The 20,270-nt window shown below is 40.8% G+C and overlaps 1 protein-coding gene across 1 annotated transcript; it reads right to left on the bottom strand.

The window, feature by feature from the left end:
• Window positions 1-677: 677 nt before the first annotated feature.
• Window positions 678-19,030, bottom strand: LOC311003553 (uncharacterized protein; the record flags this gene model as incomplete). The annotated part of the gene is made up of 14 exons (XM_083995320.1): window positions 678-812; window positions 902-1,012; window positions 1,871-1,981; window positions 3,542-3,652; window positions 4,338-4,448; window positions 4,539-4,649; window positions 6,559-6,672; window positions 8,350-8,460; window positions 8,782-8,919; window positions 9,939-10,049; window positions 10,203-10,313; window positions 10,820-10,921; window positions 15,606-15,677; window positions 18,662-19,030. The coding sequence occupies 14 exons, from the start codon at window positions 19,028-19,030 to the stop codon at window positions 678-680; spliced, it is 1,818 nt and encodes a 605-aa protein (XP_083851446.1).
• Between the last annotated feature and the right edge of the window lie 1,240 nt (window positions 19,031-20,270).

Genomic DNA, 20,270 nt, shown 5'->3' with positions numbered 1-20,270 from the left:
TTTCTCCTCGGCTCAGAGCAGAGCAGAGGGACTGACAGACCCGTGTTTCAGACCAAACACTCTATGTAAGTGATTGCTGTCGGAAGATATAACTATTTAAGACTTATATTAACACAAAAATATCGCTTACTACTATTTTTTTTTATTTAGAATCTTATATTATACTTTTTTTTTTATATGTGTCTAGTTACTTTAAATCAGGGGTGTCAAACATATTTTGTGCGGCCTGCTGGCCAAAAAATTTGAGGTTGTTCATAATATGTTTTGTAAAAGGATGGTTGTAAACATCTTAATAATACAATAACCAAAGGGAAAAATGTATTTTTATTCATAGGTTATCATGCTATTATTTTACTGGCCCGGCCCAGTTGAGATCACATTGCGCTGTTTGTGGCCACTGAACTAAGATGAGTCTGACTGCTTTAAATATTTCACTTCAGATGTTTTTTGTCTTGTTGCTGCTGTGTCTTTCCTGCCCTGGCCATTCTTCGCCACTCTACCCTGAAATCATACTCTTGCTGCTTATGCTTCACCCTTATCTCCAAGAACTGGTAATGGAAATTATATTAGTTAAAATAATAATGTCTGAGGTCTTTAAATCAAGCTTTAATTGCAACGGCTTGGCAGAGAACAGAAAAGAGGTGATGTCTCCGTGTGGCTTGGGGATAAAAATGATATCAGATCTTTCTGAGTGCTGGTACCTCGCTCATCATGTCAGTCATCTCCCTGGCGAAGCTGGTCTCTGAGGTGTCGGCCAGAGTGGAGTACAGAGAGCTGGACATCTCCTTCTTCCCGCTCTCCTTGTACTTAATCTGAATGTAGCGAAACACACAATAACCATGGTCAGTAAATGCAGCGCTGATGATCCGCCCTCGGTCTGTGAGACGTGTTGGAGCGTTACCTCACTGAGCAGCTCTGTGGCCTCTCTGGCGTGCTGCGTCTCCAGGGTTTCAGGCAGCAGAGAGTACAGACAGGTGTTCACCTCCTTCTTCCCAGCTTCTTTATACTTTGCCTGCAGGAATCACAACACAACGTTCCTGCTAATAAACACAACTCTCAGTCAACAGCAGCTGCATGTGAGCTCTTTCATCTTCCAGTGGTGCCTGTCTGTTGATATCTGTCTGTTCTTTATTCTCTTCAATCGGCTCTAACGAGATAAACATTTAACATTCAACTGCAAATTAAGTTCCTGACTTTCTAATTTTTCTTTCCGTTATCTAGTGTATGAATGTAAACATGTATACTATGAGAAATATATATGACCATATCATGAGGTTAATATTGCTCCATATGATTATATACCATTTAATCCTTTAACATATTATCATTATTATATTCATAATGGTAAGATGTATCTACTGTATATATCCATATAAATATATTTAAAATAAAATATATTTCCCACATAGTATATGTGAGCCATATTTTGGATGGATTATAGTGGATTATAATGGATGATATAATCTACATAAATGTAAATATAATTTAGATGTTTCTGTCTTTAAGGAAGCTGGATAAATGATCTATTAATGATTTATGGAGAAGGACTGGGATTAAATGAGCACTGCTTGTTTTCACTCCTCTTTGAATATGTATGACAAAGGAAATGATTATGTTTTGACAATCTCAATTCTTAATTCAATTCAATTCAATTCAGAGTTCTGGTCTTACTTTTTCTTTGGTGGTGCTATTTTCTAGTGCAGTGTATCTGCACTACAGGACTTTACCATCCAGTCTAGAAACTCTCCATATAGACACTAAAATACTGCGATTCAGGGATGTTATGTAACAAATTTTCAGCTGCAAATGTATTTAAACCAGATAAAATGTGACTTAATGATAAATCATGTGGTGGTGTCCGGTGCTGTACCTCACTCTGCAGCTCAGACAGCTGTTTGGCCAGCTGTGTCTCTGTGGTCTCTGGGAGCTGATGGTACAGACTGGTCTGAATCTTCTGCTTCAGACCTTCTTTATACTTCACCTGCATGAGACACAGCGGGCGTTAGTGATGTTGGTATTGTTAGAGAGACTTTATGTTGCTGCTGGACATTCAGATGTTGAGGAGGATTTACTGTAACACACCCAATCAAGGAGAAGAGAGGAATCATCGACGCACACTGAACACAACACAGGTGTTATGCTACCTCCATTCTCCAGACTGCTGTCTGCAGATGTGTGTGTCTCCTATCACTTTCTTATCAAGTCACAATACACAGTTCAATCCCGAAGGTCTGTACCATAGACACAATTCTTAGCTGATGGACTACAAATAGACTTGTTGAACATCTGGTATCAATCTTAAAGGGATAGTTCAACATCCCGTTATTACAGTATCTCATAGCGTGGTGAATGTGCAGGTCACAACTTGTCCACCAGAGCGTTTTGGAGTTGTTGGATTGTGTATTTGATGAGTTTGATGAGGGAAACCAAGAAATCCCATTAGCCTCCGTAGTGTAGCTCTGAGCAGCTCACGGCTCTGCTCCACCGTTCAAAAAATAGCTTGCACCAACAATTAAAGGCAACGAACCTACTGCTATGACTATAGCGATTATTATGGCAATGGGCCAATTTGCCAAAATGTTGAACTATCCCTTTAAAGAGTCAATGTTAACTTCAGTGGGAGACATATACACCAGTTACACAACTGTCTCACAGATAATTACAGCAAACAAAAGAGTGGCTGTAACTTAAGAGCTGCTTCTAAAAAATAATTGAAGGAAAGAGTACTGGGCCGTTCAAAATGAGACACTAACTTGTTTGAATATCATCAACAGACAGTAACAAAGTACTTTTACTTGATTCCAGTATTTGCACTTTACTTACTCCGCTACATTTCTTGTTATTTTTTACTCTGTCATCACAGAAGAAAAAACTATCCTCTACTGTCAGTCATGTGAGCCTGTCAGTGTCCTGATGCTGCGTTAGATAAAGATGAAGCAGAGGACTCATCACCAGAGACCATGATCTGATCTGAGGTCAGTGTCTGAGACATTGCAAGGCAGGTTTTTATTCTACAGCTTTTCCAGCCAGTCAGTCATCAGGTGTGTATGAATTTATATTTATTTAAGTGTCATGCACCAAGGTGGCCAGCCTATAAGGGTTTACGAGACATATTTCATATTTAGACAACAAACAAAATCATCAGAGTACAAACAAAACAAAAAACACATGGAATGGAAAATAATTCAATTTTTCTTAGTGTCCAGGCAGCTTTTATCTCATCAGCCCAAAACAACTCAGGCTTCACATTTTGCATTTTCTGAAACAAAAACTGGCTGGCTTCGTCATGTAACGGACAATGCAACACAAAATGCAGATCGTCCTCAATAACATAGATTACATAATGTGCACAGTCTTCCCTCAGGTACCGAGTTAAACCTATTCTATTTCTGATTCTATTGCCAATTGATATAATAAAAATGTGCTTTTAAATAGTGTAAAAAGTGTATTCAAAATCCAGTTCTCTAGTACTTTTGTTGAATGTGACCTGGAGGACCTGTCCTCTGTCTCCAGTGATGGAGCTGTGGACTGTTTTAAATACCTCACTCTGCAGGTTTGATGCCTCTTTAGCGTGCTGGGTGTGGATGGTCTCAGGCATCACCGAGTACAGGTTGATGCTCATCTCCTTCTTACCGTCCTCTTTGTACTTCACCTGCAAGTACAAGAGTAAAATACAGCGGTCAGACATTTTATCCTGTTATTCTGTTTCTTACTTTCTCTCTGCTGTTCATCCTGGAAGTAGAAAACACAACAGAAGCAGGAGCAGCAAAGTCTACTGTCTCTACAACACCAGTGAGTAGGGATTTATTTTAGTTTCTGTGGTCTGATGGTTACTGCACCTTTTCTCCAATGTTCATCTTCCTATTAATATATTGTATATCCATCCATCCATCCATCCATCCATCCATCCATCCATCCATCCATCCATCCATCCATCCATCCATCCATCCATCAATCCATCCATCCAATATACTATATTCATCCATTCATTCATCTATCCATCCATCCAGTTAGCTGTCCATCTTTTACCCTTTTATCCATCACCATAAACATTCGATTATTCATCTGTTCCTATGCAATATATTCATTCATCTCTCTATCTATCCATTCATTCATCATCCTATCATTATCATAATAAACCTTCCATCTATCTATTGATTAATTTAGTCATCATCTTCCATTTATTGATTCCAATCCATCCATTATAGATTCAGTTTTCCATTTCCCATCCATTCCTTCTCTCTGTCTGTTCATCCATCAGTCTGTTGACCTCACTCAGTATCTCAGTGATGTGTTAACCTAATATTCTAGTTTCCGTGCTCTGATGGTTACTGTACCTCACTGAGCAGCTCGGTCACTTCCTTGGCGTGAGCCGTCTCCAACGTCTCCGGGAGCAGAGAGTACAAACACGAGTTGACGCCTTTCTTCCCCGCCTCTTTGTAGCGCATCTGGGGATAAAAACACACCAGCCTGATGATTTCTTAAGCTCATCATTTTCTCTACACAAGCCAAGTCAACACAGAGGATTCACTGCTCACCTCGCTCTGCAGCTCAGCGACACTTTTAGCGAACTGAGTCTCGGCCGTCTCTGGGAGCTGAGAGTAGAAACTCTGAGAGAGACTCTTCCTGCTGCACTCCTTATAGTTTCTCTGAGAGAGGACAAAACACTCCATCAGCACCTCACACAGCGGAGACACTCTTATACATCGCACTGGTCTGTCTAGATGATGACTGAACACTTCCCAAGCTCTCCCGGCCCGTTTTCAGTTTTTACATAGAACAACCTTACGGTGTGTTTGGATTACACCCTCCACACACACACTTACATGCTGCTTAGTACCTCAACGTTGTGTGTTTTAAGAGTGTGTGTTGTTGTTGTGCCTTGTAATGCATAAATAACCAGTAGATAATGTGTATTGGTCATGATGCTGAGTGGGGAAGTGGGTGTGAGGGTGTTCATTGTTAATTACACTGTTCATTACATTCAACTTTGTAATTAAATGTTTTTTTTTTTCTACATTCCAATCAGAGAGTGCTTTTTGGGGGGGGCATTTTCATAGTATGTATGTGTAACTATATATGTGTATATATATTTTTTTGGGATCAATTTTTTATTCTATTTTATTTCATTACATTTCCATTCATACAGACCCCTTACCCACACCCTTATCCCGGGGGTAACATTAAAGCAGAAGTAAGCGATATTTTTGTGTTAATATAAGTCTTAAATAGTTATATCTTCCGACAGCAATCACTTACATAGAGTGTTTGGACCGAAACACGGGTCTGTCAGTCACTCTGCTCTGCTGTAAGCCGAGGAGAAAACTTTCTTTGTATCCTACAAGTTTTATCCAATGAGGAGAGAGAACGGCATGAAGGGCTGTGTGTGCAGCCAAGGGATGCGCGTGAATGTGGTGACGTAGGGACGAGGACCAATAGATCCATGAGAGGGCGGGGACTGCTAACTCCATCGGCTGACAAGACGTTATGGTGCGTTCAAGGCAACTCGTGTTTTTCCGACCTGTGAAGTCGTACCAGTTCGATCTAGTACGAGTTCACGGGTCGGAAGTTACGAGTGGCCGTTATAGTGACTTTCACAGGTAAAACAGGTCGGAAAAACACGAGTGGGTTGCCTGGAACGCTACAAAGTCGTAAGTTGTGAGCTGTAATTTACAGTTTCAAAAGCCTGCCTGGAACGCAGCATTAGCCAAAACGACCGGATCGCTTACTTCTGCTTTAATTATAGATGATTACATGGAAAAATAAATAAATAAATAAATAAATAATAATATAATATAATAATAACAATAAAATAAAACACACAATAACAGCAGTACATAGAAAACACATTCATATACTTAAAGCAGAAGTGAGTGATATATTTGTGTTAATATAAGTCTTAAATAGTTATATCTTCCGACAGCAATCACTTACATAGAGTGTTTGGACTGAAACACGGGTCTCTCAGTCCCTCTGCTCTGCTCTGAGCCGAAGAGAAAACATTTATCGTATCCTACAGTTTTTATCCAATGAGGAGAGAGAACGGCATGAAGGGCTGTGTGTGCAGCCAAGGAATGCCGTGAATGTGGTGATGTAGGGACGAGGACTGTTATGGTGCGTTCAAGGAAACTCGTATTTTTCCGACCGTGAAGTCGTACCAGTTCGATCTGGTACGAGTTCACCGGTCGGAAGTTACGAGTGGCCGTTATAGTGACTTTCACCGGTAAAACAGGTCGGAAAAACACGAGTGGGTTGCCTGGAACGCTACAAAGTCGTAAATTGTGACTTGAAGCTGTAATTTACGATTTCAAAAGCCTGCCTGGAACGCAGCATTAGCGAAAACGACCGGATCACTCACTTCTGCTTTAACAAAAAAAGGTAAATTGTATTTCTGTAACTGGAAGTATCTTATTGCTTTTCAATAAAAATATTTGGAGAAAAAAAGGAGTGTGTGTGTGTGTGTGTGTGTGTGTGTGTGTGTGTGTGTGTGTGTGTGTGTGTGTGTGTGTGTGTGTGTGTGTGTGTGTGTGTGTGTGTGTGTGTGTGTGTGTGTTGTACCTCACTCTGCATCTCAGTCATCTCTCTGGCGAACTGGATCTCTGTGGTTTCAGGGAGCTGAGAGTAAAGGGAGGAGGGAGCTCCTTTCACCAGCAACTTAGGACGATAATTCACCTGGGAGACGGAGAGGATGAGACAGCATCAGGACCACGGACAGCTGACCTTAGTTTATCTGTTCATTTGACAGGGACAATGCAATTTAGCGTAGTTTCAAAGCAATCAGTGAAAGTGATGTGTTGCACAAAGAGCTCATAGCTTCTCAACTCCTGTTCCTCGTTTGGCTTTTGACTTGCACAATGCAATTAAGGCCCCATCCACACGAAAACGCGGCTTCACTGAATCCGATCTTTTTCTTAATCGTTTTGAAAAAAATCTCCGTAAACACGGCATCGTTTTCAGAAATATCTGCGTCCACACTGATCCAGTGAAAACGACCCAAAACGCTGTAGTGCCTACATACTGCAGGCGTGTGTGTGGAGTGTGTGTGTCGCTGCAGCGCTGCCTGCCACACATTACACTTAAGACAGCTGAAGAAGACGGGAAGTCCCCGCTGTAATTCAATAGAAGAAGAAGTTCCCTGCTGTATTCAAACTCAAACATGGGATTAAATGTTGACAGGGAGTCGTGTCAGAGTAAATATTACGATCAGTGATGATTAAACAGCCGTGATTCAGCCGCAGCGTCTGAGCGACGCGACGTTAGTCGGCCGTTGTTGTTGTTACGTGCATAGACTGTCAGTGTGCAGCTGCTGCAGCAGCGGTGTGTGTGTCTGTGTGTGTCTCAGGTTACAGGTAGAGCGGCGGGGGGCATGACATCATCGTTTCTGAAAAAGTCCGTATTGGCCGTCCAGACGGAAACGCTGGGGCGGCGTTTTCAAATTTTCCCACTCTGGGACCTGTTTTCAAAAAATACCGTTTTCACCCCCTGAAAACGCCGGATCCGTGTGGACGCGAGGCCAGTCCGATAAAGTATTTATCCGGATTCGAAAAAAACGGCTTCGTCTGGACGGGGCCTAAAACAGTCGTCCAACAAGATTAGCGATAATGCAAAATAAAAAATACAGTCAAGAAGAGACAACATATGGTCAAACAGAAACAATTAACTATGGATACAATCATATAGAAATGAATATAGCTGTTGTTGTCCAGATGAGATTAGAACACATTAGAAAACAATAAAAACTGATCAATTACTATCATTACACTGCAAAAACTCAAAATCTTTCCAAGAATATTTGTTGTATTTCTTGTCAAAATGTCTAATTTCTAGTCAAAACTAAACTCTTTTCACTTAAAACTCATCACCTAAAAATGAACTTGTTTTGAGATAATTTCCATTTGTTTCAAACAAATTTCCACTTGAAATAAGTAGAAAAATCTGCCAGTGAAAGCAAGTTTTTGTGCTTGTAATAAGGAAGAAAAAATGTCTACATATTTCAAAAAATGTCTATAAACAAGCTACGCAAGCTTTTATGTAATTGTATTTTAAGTATAATGAGATTTGTTTTGACTAGAAATAAGACAAATATTCTTGGTAAGATTTTGAGTTTTTACAGTGTAAACTAATAATGAATGAATCAAAGATTAAAGGTAGGAAGCTTAGCCACCATTTTAAAAGGTACACTGTAGTTATAAACATAAACAACATGCAAATGCACAATGATTTATTGGTGAGGTGCAGTAAAACTTGTGTTGGAGTCACTTCACAGCCAGAAATAAAAGGAGCAATGATTAACTCTTTGAGCTTTCATATAGAGTGTAGTGTAGTGTGTGCGTGTATGTGTGTGTGTACCTCACTCTGCAGCTGTGACATCTCCAGGGCGTGCTGGATTTCCGGCGTGTCTGGGAGTTGGGAGTAGAGGGAGATAGAAACCCTTCTCTTCCCCTCCTCTTTGTACTTTTTCTGAAGCAGATCAGATCATTATAAATAGAGAACAAACACAAAGTACTGACAGTCTGACAGATGGCTTCATAGTACTGCAGATACATAACTTTATCATACAGTACTGTATGTGTAAGTGGCTTTGATTTCTCCTGGTGGCTCTGCTTTAAATGAGGCGTGTGTGTGTTTGCTTTCTGTGTTTAATTTATTTGCAGCAGGACAGCGCTCAGCTTAATCAAACCTTTAACTGCTGCATAAAACAAGCCCAGCTCTGCCCGACCGGAGTTAACTGATGAAATATGTTGAAACACAGCTGCCGGTGTGAAGACGGTGCTGGAGTACCTCGCTCTGGAACTCGTGGACGGTCTTGGCCAGCTGCATCTCAGCGGTCTCGGGGAGCAGAGAGTACAGGCTGCTGCTCATCTCCTTCTTCCCCTCCTCCTTGTACTTGTTCTGAGGAGAGATGGAGCTTTCTCTGAGCTGAAGTCAGATTTACAAGAAATGAAATGACCTATTTTCCTTTTTGAAGCATGTTAAATCTATTCTTTCACTGCATCAGCTGATGACTTGAAAATGTCCCTGTGATTATATTAGTTTTTCTCCAGTTTATCTTCCTATTTATATATTGTATATCCATCCATCCATCCATCCTATGGTATATATTCATCCATCCATCCATCCATCCAGTTAGTTGTCCATCTTCCTGTATCCTTCATCATCTCTACATCTTTCACCCTTTTATTCATCACCATACACATTCACCTATTCATTATTTATTGTTGCTGCTATTTTATTTTATTATCATTAGCAATTAGTACTATACTATGTGTTGTTAATTTTGGTATTATTTTGATTATTATTATCATTAGTAATATGCTGATATACTGATGTTGTGTTGTTCTTTTTACTGTTATTTAATTATTATTCATTATTATCAGCATTACTTTCATACAGATATTCACATGAAATAATAATTAGTATTATACATGATTGTAATGAAATAGAGAGTGGGGGTAGGAATTAATACGCTTTTTACTTCTTCCTACTCCTTTTTGAACATGTTTTGCTTTATTGTATTTATTATTATTAGTTAATTAGCAAAAATAGGAAAAGGAAAGGAAAACCGCAAAAAAATATAATTTTTTTTTAAATATATATATTTTTTAGCGGTTTTCCTTTTTTGTTGTTGTTTGTTTTTTCATATACTTTTTTTTCATGAATGGTTAATTTATGTGGTAACTGTTCACTGCTTACACATGTTGGAAATACAGTTTTCAAATCAAATTCCTATGCAATATACTCGTGCATTCATCCCTCCATCTATCATCCATCTTTCTGTTCATTCATTCATGATATAATTAACATCATAAACCTTCAATCCATCTATATATCAATTTAGTCATCATCTTCCATTTATTGATTCCAATCCATCCATCCATCCATTATAGATTCAGTTTTCCTTTCCCATCCATTCCATCTCTCTATCTGTTCATCCTGACCTCACTCAGTATCTCGGTGAGCTCTTTGACAAACTGAGTCTCTGTGGTTTCTGGCAGCAGAGAGTAAAGAGAGGAGGAGATCTCCGTCTTCACATTCCCTTTGTATTTGATCTGGAAACAAACAGACAGAACCTCATCACTGCTAAAATCCTATATCATATGAGTAGAGTGAGCTTCTTATATGGAGCATGTGTGTCAGTGATCTACTTCTGTCTATGCCGTCATTTCACACACTGACCACATAACATGTTGAGGTTGAACTACCTCACTCTGCAGCTCTGAAGCTTCTCTGGCGCGTTGGATCTCTGGAGTCTGGGGCAGGATGGAGTAGAGAGAGACCGCGGCCTCCTTCCTCCCGTCCTCCTTGTACTTTGACTGAAACAGTTCCACAGTAAAGTGATGAGACAACCTGTCATCCTGGTCCTCAGGTATCAAACAACAGCCATGTAGTCTACTTGCCAACAATGAGTACCCGGAAATGTTGAGTACCCCAAAGTTTTGTGTTAGAAATATATAGTATGGGTCCCCAGTATTCAGAAACTGCCGGATGCTAACTTATATATATTGGGCAATTAGCATAATTGACATAATTAGCATAACTTAGCATAATCGCCTATATGGGCAATATTTCAACAACTGCTTGGCTGATCTGGTGGTTTTAGGAGTTATTGATGATGCTGAATCCATTTCTGACATTTTCAAAATTCACAATGGCTGTCTAAACCGGAAGTGACCAGATTTTAACCGCCAGTGGCCGATTTTGATGGATCAAGCCAAAGATTTAGAGGATGCTGGTTGGACATTAACTCATGTATTTGAAATAATTAAAAATGCATTCAACTTATGTATGTATGTAATGTACAGCGTGTGTGTGCTCACACCTCAGATATCACAGCGCTGATGTTCTTGGAATGAATGAGTTCGGCTCCAGGAACAAACTTACTCCGGCCTTTCATCTTCTCAAAGTCCTCCTTATATCTCACCTGCAGGGAGGGGGAGACATCAGCGTGTGTGTTATGTGATTATATTTTGCATGCAAGCTGAACTTCTGCTGAACTCCAGCTCCATCCCCAGAGAGATTGTTTTGCAGAGTTTCAAGCTCAACAGACTGTTTTATCTCAAATCTCAAGTCTTCCACACAGCATGTATAGGATTAAATATTAAATTATTCAAATATTAAAATATAAAAAATAAATACAGAATGAAAAGTAACAACCAGATAATACTACAATCTGTGTTTTAGATTTATCAAATATGTATTTTTATATAACAGAAATGTTTAAAGGGATAGTTCACCCTACTGTAAATTCAAATTGCACTCATTATCTACTCACCCTCATGTTGACTAAGGGCTGGGAGAAGTTTCAGAGTCCTCCGTGGCTTCTCTGAGTTACAGGGGGTCTCGGCGTGGCAGTGCATGTCCATATAACGGTTGCAAATGGATACCAACTGTCTTTGTAACAAAAAGACACACCAAAAAACATCCAAATACCTCCATGCTGCTCATATGTAATGTCCGTCTTGTATTGAAGCCCCAAAATGCGAAATTGTTCCGAAAAAAATTAAATAAGTATATATTTCAAGCTTGTTTGCAGCGGAAGCTTCTTGAAGCTCCTCTTCCTGGTCCGTCCAAATCTCGCAGGACATTACATACGAGCAGCATGGAGGTATTTGGATGTTTTTTGGTGTGTCTTTTTGTTACGAAGACAGTCGGTATCAATTTGCAACCGTTATGGACATGCACTGCTACATCGAGACCCCCTGTAACTCAGAGAAGCCACGGAGGACTCTGAAACTTCTCCCAGCCCTTAGTCCACATGAGGGTGAGTAGATAATGAGTGCAATTTGAATTTTGGGTGAACTATCCCTTTAATGTGAGTGCTTACTGCATTGCATTTTCATCATCATTCACATCCCGTCAAGAGTGTTTGTGTAAAGGCTGGTGACAGTAACTACAAAGGTGAAACCTTCTACACTAACTCCATGTGATACAACAATTTATCTTCACTGATTGATTTTTTTTCCTGTGATGAATGACAGAAATCCCTCCAGTCAGGACAGGTGGAACAAACAGTCATAAAGTTGCATTGAACAGTTTTGACTTAGTCAGAGTTGATCTTTGCAGAAAACTAAAGATGTGTGAAACAAAAAAACAACATTATGCTTCAAAGCCTGATGGTAACAGTAATATTAATAGTATTAATATTATCTTGTACATGAGCTGTTTCTCAGTCTGTGTCCTTCTCTTGTACTTGTTCATGTGGACCAGTCTCAGACCACGTAGAGTACCGCTCCAGATCAGAGTCCACATCCAGCCAAGTCCAGACCAAATATCTGGAGGTGTTTTCACTATTTCACTATTGAGGATCTGGGCGTGACAGTTTTTGTCTATTATTATATCACTCCATTACTTTTTGATGTTTCTCAAGCAGTAAAGTGACCATTTTAATTCTGAATATGTGGTCAGTCTGCAGTACAGCTCCTGAGATGACAGCCAAGAGTGGGTCTTCTCTGTGGGGCCTTTGGCACTTTGCCACAGTATAATCTTTTTAGATGATATTGATAACTATATTAAAGACATTTGATCTTGACAGTTGATATAATATTGATCTAATATCTGTTTCTGCTAATTAGTCAAAGATAAAGCTAAAGACATACTATTTGTTGGACAGGACAACAGCTCTGCCTCTGTGGACTTCCATATCCAGATTTCAATAAAAATAAATGAACAGAGTCAGTCTGACTGGTCCTATTATATTATTTGGTAACCGGATCATTTTTGATGATAAGGATAAACACAATAGCTCCATTTATTTCATATATTGCAGCACTTGACAGCACCACGGCGCTGATGGAGTGAACTTTATATTGAACGTGTGCCACAATCTGGCGCTTGGCTCCGTCTGATTGGACGTCTGGTCAAACAACAGGCTGACAGATTTTCTGGAGAGACCCGGGAGAAAAATGGAAATAATCCACAAATTGTTGCCCGTCGCTGCCAATCTATGACAGCATGCCAGTGAAGGTAAAAATACAGGCAACAACACAAATAAATGACACGTTATAATATTCTAAATGAATATCACAAGTGTTGTGCTCTGTATATCTCTTAATGTCCTCCTGTTGGATATAGTATATTTTTTTATTATGTGTAATTTCCTCTCCCCTGTCTCCCTTCATTCAGGCTGCCAAGAGCACAACTTTCCCGCAGTCACGTCTCCATGGTAACAGCAACTTTGCTGATTGGTGGATCAGACGGTAGGATTGTAGTCCAAGCAGAGGTCCTCCATAAATTTTGGGAAGGACACAGGTGAAAAAAAAAACACCAAAGGACAAAAAGGTTTTTTCTTGTCATCGGGAAACGACTGAACACACAACGATGTTTTGAGTGTGTAACTTCTTAACTTCACCTCATAACCAACGCTGGTGTTTGAAGGCGATGGCAGGGTCACAGACACAGGCAGGCAGAGAGCAGCGGCCGCCGTCGTAATGAAGCGAAGATGGTTTCATAAAGTGGCTCGGCTCTCCTCCACCGGAGCTGATGAGTCACTCTGCTGTTGCAAAAAGTGGAGCTGCCAAGTTTGACTCACACCGGGGAATCAATACCTCGCCCTCCCACGTCCTACAACAACATGCACCCTCATTCACAGCCTCCAAACTGCTGCTGTACAAGTCAGAAGGTGTTTCTCTTTCTATTTGAGAGTAAATTTAAATTAAAGGGGACATATTATTATTATATTATTAACATATATCTAGGTGTTTGTGTTGCCTTCTGGTCCCCAAAATGTGAGCATTGACAAAAAAATCTGTAATTTCCAGGTTCCCTAAATTGAAATCCATGTGGTTTCATAAGCTGTTCCCTCAGTTGTCTTCCAGTGATGTAACTAGTTGTCGAATTTGCATAATCCCACCCCTACCTGGTACCAGTAGAATGGGCGGGGCAAGCAGTGGTTCATTTGCATTTAAAGGGACAGGCACTGAAACCAGCCGTTCTGAACAGGGCTGTTTAGAGAGGATGAAAAGAGCTGTGATGTTTGATCCTTGGGGGATTTTGACCGAATCATGTCACAGACATGTCTTTAAGACACCTGGGAACTATTTTAATTTGTGGAAAGGGGTCAGAATATGTCTCCTTTAAAGGCTCATCACTGGATCTGTGGAAGGACGCTCGGCAGTGTTCAGTTCGTATGGGAGAAAGCAGAAGGATGTTTGGTCATCTTGCACGTCAAAAAAAGTTAGACTCATGATGATCAGCTCCACACCCTGTGGACAGAGACGTGTCCATCACTCTGGTCCAGCCGTTTTTTTGAATGTTCGTGGTTTCCAGGGGATGATCTCTCTGTCCCACTCGCATTGGTAGGTTTGTGGCATTTCAAAGCGATGCTACACTTATCAGGACATACAAGTGACTTAGTGTTGGAGGTCTTCAAAAGTTTGGGCACCCCTGGACAAAATGTCTGTTATGTGAACAGTTAAACAAGTGGAAGATGAAATTATCTCCAAAAGGCATAAAGTTAAACATGAAACACTCTTTTTACAATATTTTAAGCAGTATCAGTGTATTATTTTTGTTTTCTATACTTTTAGAGTGAAAAGGGGAAACTTTGACCAAGGTATCAGACAAGCTATTTACTATTTATATGCTGTGTTATAGTTAGGGTGGCCAAACCTTTGCTGTGGGCCCTTTTCCTTTTCTGTAATTTTGAAAATGTAAAAGATGCAAATAAAAAATAAATATATCATTTAAAATGTAAAGAGAATGTGTCATCTGTGACTTTATGCCTTTTGGAGATCATTTCATCTTCTACTAGGGGTGCCCAAACTTTTGCATGTGGCTTACACACCGATGTACCCCTTAGAATGAACTGGAACAACTCTGGTAACCATCTGACTTCATATCTACAGTACTGTGCAAAGGTTTTAGGCAGGTGTGCCACACCATCACTTCCAGGACTTGTTGTTCTTCTTTATGCTGATGATAGTTCTAAATGGGGATGGGAACGACACGGGATTTGGAAAATTGATTGTCGAGGCCCACGTGTCAACTTTTTGTCGAATTGTCTGGCCTTTTTTTTTTTTGGTTCTGTCGCCTGTCAGCATGCGCGCACGCTCCCGTCACATGTGAAGTAGAATGAGGGTCAAGTAGCTATCCCATTTAGAAAAAGTGGATTTGTTTTATTTAAAATATTGTATTTCATTAGGGGAAAAGTGGCACTTTCTGCTGTTTATTTGAATAGGAAATATTGAAAGACAAAATGCAATTTACACATGGAAATCCCACAAGCCCCGCCCCCTCGACATGTCTACACTCTATTTTTTTTGTCGAGGGGAGCATGTGTCGATTGTCGGTCGTTTTGTCGACAAAAAGTCCCATCCCTAGTTCTAAATGACACTGGCTGAATGTTTGGGGGTGTTGTGAATACATTTGGGTCCAATCAGACGCCTCACTGATGGTATTGCATGATGGATAAGCATTCTGACTCAACAGCATTTTTTCACACCTGCCCAAAACCTTTGCACAGTACTGTACATTTCAGTGACATTCCCATCAGCCTCAGCATGTTAGCACTCACCTCACACAGCTGCTGGCAGAACTCTGCCTCCTACCATGAGCAAAATCACATTCAAGATAGAATAGAGAACTGAATGAAGATTGAATGAACTTACGTCACTGATGAGTAAGCTGCACCTCCTGTTAAATGCTGGGTCAGGTACTGGAGGCTTTGCGTCAGCCGAGGCCTGAAAGCACACATGTACATGAGAATTAGAAGAGTTGGACAAGCACAGGCTTTTATGGCTAACATTATATATTAAAGATATTTAGACAGACATCAGCTAGAGTCACTAATCTGTTGTTGGCTCTCAAACCACAGGAGTAAAAAAAAAAAAACACTATGCAACGGCCTTTAAACCAGGATGTGATCCTACAGCTTTCAAATGGACCCCATGCTGAAACAAGCAATTAGAGGACAATGTTGGCAAACTGAATTATCCATCTGACCCGGTTAACAACACCGAGACACACAAACCTGCGAGTCAACCATGGGGAAACTTTCCTAATTCATGCACCGTTAATCTCGAGCCTCTCGTACGGGCCGGAATTCAGTCCCAAAAATCCCACTATCAAAGGCTAATAATGGCACATTTTCATTTGTAGTCCCACTAATCCTCTCTAAGCTCTTATAAAAACCTGCGGTGCCAGGCGATGCCCCACGCCAAGGTCAATACAAAGACTCACAGTCAGGGCTGAGAGCGGGGGCTCTCTGAAGAGGAACTAAATCTGCCTCTCAGCAGACCTCATCAAAGAACGGCAAAATCCTCAAAGACGTTGAGCAGTACACAGGAAGCAGCTACAGTTTGAGAACATCGTGTGTAGAGACAATTACCTCACTAGAGGATTTGTGACCAGCTGGTGGCAACATTAAAAAATGTCAACACTGAAATGAACATTTGAAATCAAGATTTTAAGATTTCATTCTGAGACATTCAGTAAGTAATTTGATTTTGTAATATTGTTAGTTTCAGTTTGGCTTCATGGTCCATCACCTGTTTAAATGTTCACTCTGATTGGTGCATTTCTAGAGCCAAAAAACATCTCATCATAGTTTTACATCTTCTCCCAGGAGCTGGATCTAGTAACAACAGGTCATTGAGCCAATTAGAAGAGCCTCATTTCTGATTGGTAGACTGTTTTCTGAGTGATCGAATAAAAATCTAAACACTCAGGATGGAGGGTCCAGTGAGGCACGGCTGAGAGTGGTGACTGCTTTGTTGCAGGGCTTAAAGTAAAAAAAAATCCTGAGCCTGAACTTTTTTCCAAGGAGCGGGGGTGCAGTGGATCCGACGCATAGCCTACACATTATAGGCAATTTAGAAAACAACTTTTTGGCATTGTGCTTGGTGATGTACACAGGGTTCATACACATTTTAACCAACAAATTTCCATGACTTTCCCATGACTTGGCAACAAGTTTCCATGACATTACAAGACCTCTAAAACATCAATATATGCATGAAATGTATGAAAACTATGTGTAAAAAAAAAAAAGTGGAAATGTCAAAAAATAGATCTAATTTATCCTTTTTCCACTACTTCCTGAGCTCAAGCCCGCTTCATTATTACATACAGACAAACTGATAAATCCAGGTGTGTCTGACCTCACAACAATGGTCATTCCCCCCCAGAAAAAAAATTGAATGTGATTTTAACACATTGAAGCATTCTGGTGTACTCTGAGAAGAACATGAAGGGAAAATTTGTTTCAGATTTAAAAAAAAAAAAGCACATTGAGTAGGCGGGTCCTATAGCTTTGTTGCCTTACAATTGTAAGGCAACAAGGCATGGCTGGAGTGTATGAAACTGACCTCAACTGGTCTAGTGGGGAGCAAAAACAAATCTCATATTTTAAATCTAGGGGTCTGGACCAGCCATTCAAGGGCCCGTTTCCTCTGTTATGGGGGGGGGGGGGCACGTCCGTGCAGCGTTGCGCTGCGGACATGCACGGAGAAAAAAAAACGAAATCGAATGTGTGCCGTTACGTCCGCTCGTACCACCAGGTTCGTTTGTACCGACGTCAACAGCGGCAAGAGACCCGACGCTACTTGGTGTATCACTGCCTCCAGCGAGTGACTGAGTCACGTCACCAGGCTCATACAGTACGCGCAGGCAGGCCAGGGTTGTCTTGCATACGATACATTTAGCTTTGTCTTTGTCCTCCGTCTTCTCCAGCCATGAACTTCTCTGTGTGCAGCCAAATATTGTGTGTGTGTGTTTTTTTTTTTCTGAAATTTTCAAACGCCGGAGATCCGGCACGGGGCCGGAATACTTTAAGCCCTGTTGTTGTGACATCACAAAGTCACAGGAAGTCCTGACGGCTGGTTTTAAGGCTCAGTTTCTGAATACAGGCAGTGTTCATTTCTCTGTGGACTGAGGCTTTGGAACTCTCACAGTTTTAATATAGAACCTAGAGCTGCTTTATAATCACACTACACATGGACATCTACCTTTATACTGTATGGAGCTTTAACACAAACATCTACCTTTATACTGTATGGAGCTTTAACACAAACATCTACCTTTATACTGTATGGAGCTTTAACACAAACATCTACCTTTATACTGTATGGAGCTTTAACACAAACATCTACCAAAAAGAAGCAGATAAACTGATATGACAATAACTACTCAGCTGCAGCAACAATACCTTATTTTTTTATATCTCATGGCCCCCACTGGATTCAGCTGTTCAGCTGTCATGGAGATGGTTGAGTTGCTCTCATATGAAATGTGACCTAAGGAGTCTGGACCTTTCTGTCCAAACATGGGCTCTGTTATCACATATGAACGTCACTCTTGATTTTTCACCCATCATCTGCTTTTTGAGAATAACATTTGACAGCGTTCTTCTCCGTGTCCTGAACTAAAGCCTGAAGGAATGCTGAACAGAAGAAGGTTGTTTTTAACTGAACTCAAGCTCTCCAAAAAGCTGAATTTAAACAGCTGAGACAGCTGGATCATATTTTGAGTTTCCCAAAAAATCCCACAGGAACATAACATCTAGTTTTATCTAAAAGATGACATATTAATTACCTGGTTCTGAACATAACTACGAATAGGACAGACACACTGGACATATTCAGTGTCCATGTGACCTGTGATCTGAGGTTCAGTGTTTCATTTTGATTTGTTCATGTTGAACTTTTAAAGTTTCAAAACCTCCTACCTCTGACTCCCATGGTCCCATTGACATTCTTCTTTTTTTATTCTCCGCTTTCTCATCCTCATTCACGTCTCCTCCCTCCATCTCTGCCACATCGTCCTCCTCTTCCTCTTCCTCTACCTCCTCCTCCTCCTCCTCTTCAGTTACAGCTTCCTCCTCCTCTTCCTCTTCCTCTGATATCTTGTCAGTTTCAGCTTCCTCCTCCTCTACCTCCGTCCTTCCTGTAGTCGTGTGAACGGTCCTGGTCAGAGTTGTCACCGTTGTTATCGCTGTCTCCTGGAAAGACTCTTCTTCCTCTCGCTTCACCGTCACGACATTTTGAATCTCTCCCTCCGACACCTCAGCAGCAGCAGCCACCTCCTCTTCCTCCATGTTAGTCACCTCTGGGGTTAAAGGACAGTTCATGTTAAAGTCTCAGGTCTGATGTAAAGACACAATTAAAACAAGGTTGACAAAAAGGGCAATAAAAGTAAGACAACATAAAAACAGGAGCAGGATCATAAAGGGACAATGACAGAGGTTATGGTATAAAAGATAATAAATACAAGCTCCAGGGAGTCATTTATAAGATTATAGACGTTGCTGAGCTGAGCTCTGAGGACAAATAAGCTACAGAAAACAGGGACGTTGGGTGGGACAGTGGGACAAATGCAGAGGCTCCAGTCCTTGCTGCAGTTGGCCCCGGTTCAAATCCTGCATCGGCCGGCCATTTACAACTATCCAATCAATTTAAGGCCCAAAAATATACTTTAAAAAAAACCACTACAGAAAACATGACCATCCTTGTTAAAAAGACAGAGTGATATAGAATGTGCTACTGGTGGCGGTGCTGTTATGATACATGTGATAAACCTCTTCCATTCTCCACCACAGAGTTAGTCTGTACTTCAAATGTCAGCAGGGACCAATCAAAAGCAAGTTGATCAAACACAACTCACTGATGAGCTGTCCTGCTCACATGATCGACTTTCATGTTGACAACTCATTCTGCATATGGCTTCCTCAAAGTCACGGTCGCCATGAGATCGTCTTCATGTCAAGGTCACCTTCTTCTTCAGACACGTTAACTTTGACACTGTCTTGATTTTTTCAGATCTTTGAAGGTTCAGCTACATCACCACTGAATTTTGGAAACTTCCTGGTTTTTACCAACCTCCCCTGATTCACCTTCTAGGGCCTGGGCCCTTTGTTAGCTTGTTAGCTTAGCCCTGTTCTCACTGACAGTCCCCTCAGTTACTCACCTTGTTCACTCTGTGGTCTTTCTCTTAACGAACGGTCCTTTAGACTTTGTCTCGGTTTATTGCAGCCTCCCAAGCGTTGCAGTCTCCCTGTACGATTTCTAAATCAATGCTTCCAACTAGGATAGCCAGACTCTCCTTCAAGACCTCTTCAGTGTTGTGTTCTCCCTGTCTGCCTACCTTGGACACTCTTTCACCTTTCAGCCTCTTGTTTTACCTTCAGTTTAAAACATGAACCTGTAGCGACTGAACCGTCTGCTCTAGTCTCTGACTGTCTGCTGTCTTCTGGGTGACAGTTTGTTGGGTACTTCTTATCAATTTAACTTCTACATTTAGCCCTCTACTCAAGACCTTATCACCACCATGCCCTTCAT

The sequence above is a fragment of the Trachurus trachurus genome, assembly GCF_905171665.1.
Source record: "Trachurus trachurus genome assembly, chromosome: 20".
Lineage (NCBI taxonomy): Eukaryota > Metazoa > Chordata > Actinopteri > Carangiformes > Carangidae > Trachurus > Trachurus trachurus.
The sequence above is the reverse complement of the archived record's forward strand: the minus strand, read 5'-3'. Positions and strand labels throughout refer to the sequence as shown.